The sequence below is a fragment of the Lolium perenne genome, chromosome 4 (assembly GCF_019359855.2).
Source record: "Lolium perenne isolate Kyuss_39 chromosome 4, Kyuss_2.0, whole genome shotgun sequence".
NCBI lineage: Eukaryota > Viridiplantae > Streptophyta > Magnoliopsida > Poales > Poaceae > Lolium > Lolium perenne.
In genome coordinates, this window is record NC_067247.2 from 177,029,006 (window position 1) to 177,033,066 (window position 4,061).

Here is a 4,061-nt window from a genome sequence, read left to right on the forward strand (position 1 = left end):
GTAGAAAGCAATTAAGAGGAGGTCCCGATCTAACTGAATTTATTTTCTGCAGATATTCCGAGTATAACGACATGGAAACTCTTCAAGAGAAGTTGAACGTTCTGAAGGATAAAGATCCCGAATCTAAGGAACAAGCTTTGGAGTCGATAGGGTCAAAGCTGAATCAAGTCTATCAAAGCTTTGACAACTGTGAATCCAAAAAAACTTGCCTGATCTGCATTCTAGGGCCCGACATCTTTGCTGATCATGTAAGTATTTCTTGTTTGTGACATGCACTCCCGAATTGGTTAGTACATACCACCTCACACAATATACATGCCTTGTCATCAATGTTCATCAAGTCCTAGCTACTTCAAAATATACAACCAACATGTGAAGGAAGCACTACACGTAGAAGTGCATGGTGAGGTATGTCCTCAACCAGAGCAGCCTATGGTCCCCAACCATCTGAACAAAGCCATTCCTCTGTGCCCTGTTGTTGAAGAGGTAGCTCAGAGCCACCATCTTCGCCTCTGTGCTGAACCCAGTGGCATCCATGACGGCGGAGTAGAGTCACGGGTTAATGTTGGGAGGGGTGGCATTGGTGATTGCCTGCGCCACCGCCTTGATGGCCTCGATCATGATGGTCATGCTGCCGACGTCCTCCTCTCCCAACACCGACATCTCCCTCTTCCTCCCAGGGTCAGCATATGGCTTACCAAGAAAAGCAGAACCACCAGCGGCAACACTAGCATCGGCTGTAGGAGAAGGAGGCTGTGTTTAGTTGTCATCAACAGGGATGGTGCCCGAGTCCTGGGTGCCGGTGCAGTCAGGGCAATGCTGGCCAAGAGGCTCGCTGGAGCCCCTGGAAAACCTGACAGTGGCTAGGCCGAAGGAAAATGTCTGCTGCACCTGGGAGTAGTTGTTAATAGGCTTGTTCATGTACTCGGCGTCCTTGGGGTGTTCCTAAGACAAGTAAGTGTTGGTTAGTCCTCGCAGGGTATACAAGGTTAGTTAGATCAGTGAGAAAATTACGAAAAGGTGACAAATTTTAGTACCGAGACATGGTCTTTGTAGTGCTCGTCCTCGAGGATAATGGCCTGGTTGTCCTAATCCCAACTTTTGCACCGCTAAGGTCTCCAAGCTTGCTCTCCACTTGCGGAGGTGGTTGTACACCTGCCGTGGGGACACCTACGACCCACAGTACTCATGAATCTTCTTGGCTACATTGTTTAAATGCACCTATTTGAACTTTTTTTTTCAGTCCTCGCTCTAGTCTTGATGATCTCGCACATTTTTTTAGCACAAAGGTGGACAGGAAGGGAGGCCACTTCATAGTGCCCTTTTGGCCCTTCAAGCCCCTTGTGCCGTGAGCTTTGGCGGCCGTGGACGCTTTCTGCTTGTACAAGGCACCGAGCTTGGCTTTTCCCCTTTTTTTCATCGCCGAGCTTGGCTTGCTAGAAACGTTGAAATCGAGCGTGCCTCGCGAACCAACATTTAGGCTGCTTTAAAAGTCGTGTTGTGCAGAGAAACGGTGCGAGTAGGCTAAGCAAATGGGCCGAATTCTTCTTCACGCATCGAGAAACCTCTTCGCTAGCAATCAAACAGGCCTTTAGTCTCTTTAAGAGGCAAGTCTAGCTCTTGTGGAAAAGAAGAAACTGCAAGAGCCAGGAGCCAGGTTTTCCTCCGTAGAGACTGTTTGTCGGGCTACGACTAGGTGTTGTGTGCAGGAGACAAAAAAAAAACATTAGAATCATGAAGAACACCTTTATCGGAGGAGGGATTAAGAATCACACATTTTTGCCATCTATAGGCTTAGAATTAAAAATTAAAACTCGCAACTCGACTCGGCTAGATTCGAACTCATCATAAACGAGCCAATCCATGTTTTAATTTTTTGTTCGATAGCGAGTTCGAGCTAAATAGGCTGAGTTACTTACAGTAGTACTCATTTATCTCATTTAACCATGTAAAAGTAGAGGCATCACTAATTTATTATTTATGCGAATAGTTGTTCCTAAATATTATTGTTTATTGACTATGAATTACTTCCTCCGTCAATAAGAGTGCGGTGCTCCCTTCTTCAATGCGTCCGCTTTTGAAGATTGTGAATTTCGAGTGCTGTCTTTGGAGGTGGTTTTCCTTCCAGCTGCGAGAAAACCATCATTGCGGTGGTGCCTTTTTCTTCTTTATTTTATTTTTGGATGTATATCCGTAATATTTTTAGAAATTTTGTTGGTGCAGAGATTAAATGTGATTGATATCTTCACGACATTATTATATTCCAGTTATTAAAAAAAAGTCAGCGCTATGACACGGTTGACTAGTTAATGAAGCTTGGTCGGTGGATTAGTTGTTGTTGCCCTCTTCTGTTCAAGCCATTCATGTTCGATCGGGATGCCGTCCTTTTGGCACCTATAAGGCCTTGTTTGGTACTAGTGTATCAGTGGGGATTACTGGAGATAATACTCTAGAGTATTGGGTGAATTACTGCTGTCACCCAATCTCCACAAAACCCCATCCCCAATCCACTGGGTAGGGGTAGAGTATTGGGGATTGAAAAAATTACACTAAAATTTGGGGAAAAAGTGGGGATAAGTGGGGATTAAACTCTCTCATACTCTAGCACCAAACATGCATTGGGGATAAGTGGGGATTTAAAATTTCGAGCGGATTATCCCCGCTAATCCCCACTAAAACTCTAGTGCCAAACAAGGCCTAATCGGGATGTTCGATTGGAGTTTCCCCGCGTCAGACGTGCCTGCGGCGAAAAAATCTGTACACGATCTATCTTTTGTTTTCGACCCATCAATGAGGAGGAGGAGATCTGCTACACCGCTGGAATCCGCAGATACGGTCCTCGAGATCCTTGTCAAGCTGCCGACCAGGGACGTCACCCGCTGCCGTTGCGTCTCCAGGCTATGGCGCAATGTCGTCTCCGACCCCTCTTTCAGCAGCCTACACGCCGAGGCCGAGGCCGAGGTCAGCCATGTCTCGACCTCGTCGGAGGCGTTGATCGTCACGGTAACCCGCGAGTGTGGGAGGCCCGCCGAGGCCAGCTTCTTCAGCGTCTCGTCGTCGAGGCCCATGCCCTACCGCGTCACAATCCCAAGCGACTACAACCTCTCGAACGTCTGCAACGGCCTCCTCTGCTTCGCGGCCAGACATGCCAACACACCGGTCTTCGTCTGCAATCCTGTCACCGGCGAGACGGCAACGCTTCCCAAGGCGCCTCCGCCCATGGGGCTGGGGATTCCGGGTGGCACCAGCCACCGCAATTGCAACCATCAGTTCGCCTTAGGGTTCAGCCCCTCCACCAAGGAGCACAAGCTGTTCAGATTCTCCTTCACGTCCTACAGTGGCATCAGCATGAACAACGTCAACCAGAGCGTATACACCTTAGACGGAACGACGGGCGGTGTGTGGCGCCTGCGCTCGTACCGTACCGAGTGTCCCCTGTTGCGCACCTTGCCACCTGTGTTCGTCGGTGGCAAGCTGTACATGGTGACCACCGGCGCCCGTACTGGCCTGGACACGGAACCGGAACAGCTCCGAAACCCTGACGGGTTGCTGGAGGTCGACGTGGCGACCGAGGCGCACCGCACGTTCCGTCTCCCGCTCCCGCACTAGTAGGAAAAGCCTCATCAGTGGCGCACCAAAAACACATTCTGTGGCGCATGGGTGGTGCGCCACAGAATTCTCGCCACAAAAATAAGGATTCTGTGGCGCACCAGCCAATGCGCCACAGAAAGCTTATTTCTGTGGCGCACCGGGCGGTGGTGCGCCACAGAAATAGAAAGTCTTATTTCTGTGGCGCACCACCGCCGGTACGCCACAGAATTTTTTTTAAAATTTCAAAAAAAGTGGCGGCCAGATCTAGATCTAGATCTAGATCTGGGGCCGCCGAATTTTTTTTTTAAATTTTTCTGGAAGGTCGCCGGAGGTGGGTGGTTAGTTTCGTGGGTGGGGTGGGTGGGTGGGTGGAGGATGAGGCCGGCCGGAGGAGGTGGTGGTGGTGGAATAGGAGGAGGTGGAGGTGGAGGTGGTGGTGGTAGAGGAGGAGGTGGTGGTGGTGGTGGTGG

General features: G+C 49.7%; 1 protein-coding gene across 1 annotated transcript; it reads left to right on the forward strand.

Moving 5' to 3' along the window:
* Positions 1-2,706: 2,706 nt before the first annotated feature.
* LOC127347394 (F-box protein DOR-like) lies at positions 2,707-3,609 on the forward strand. The gene has a single exon (XM_051373585.1). The coding sequence runs from the start codon at positions 2,707-2,709 to the stop codon at positions 3,607-3,609; it is 903 nt and encodes a 300-aa protein (XP_051229545.1).
* Positions 3,610-4,061: the final 452 nt, after the last annotated feature.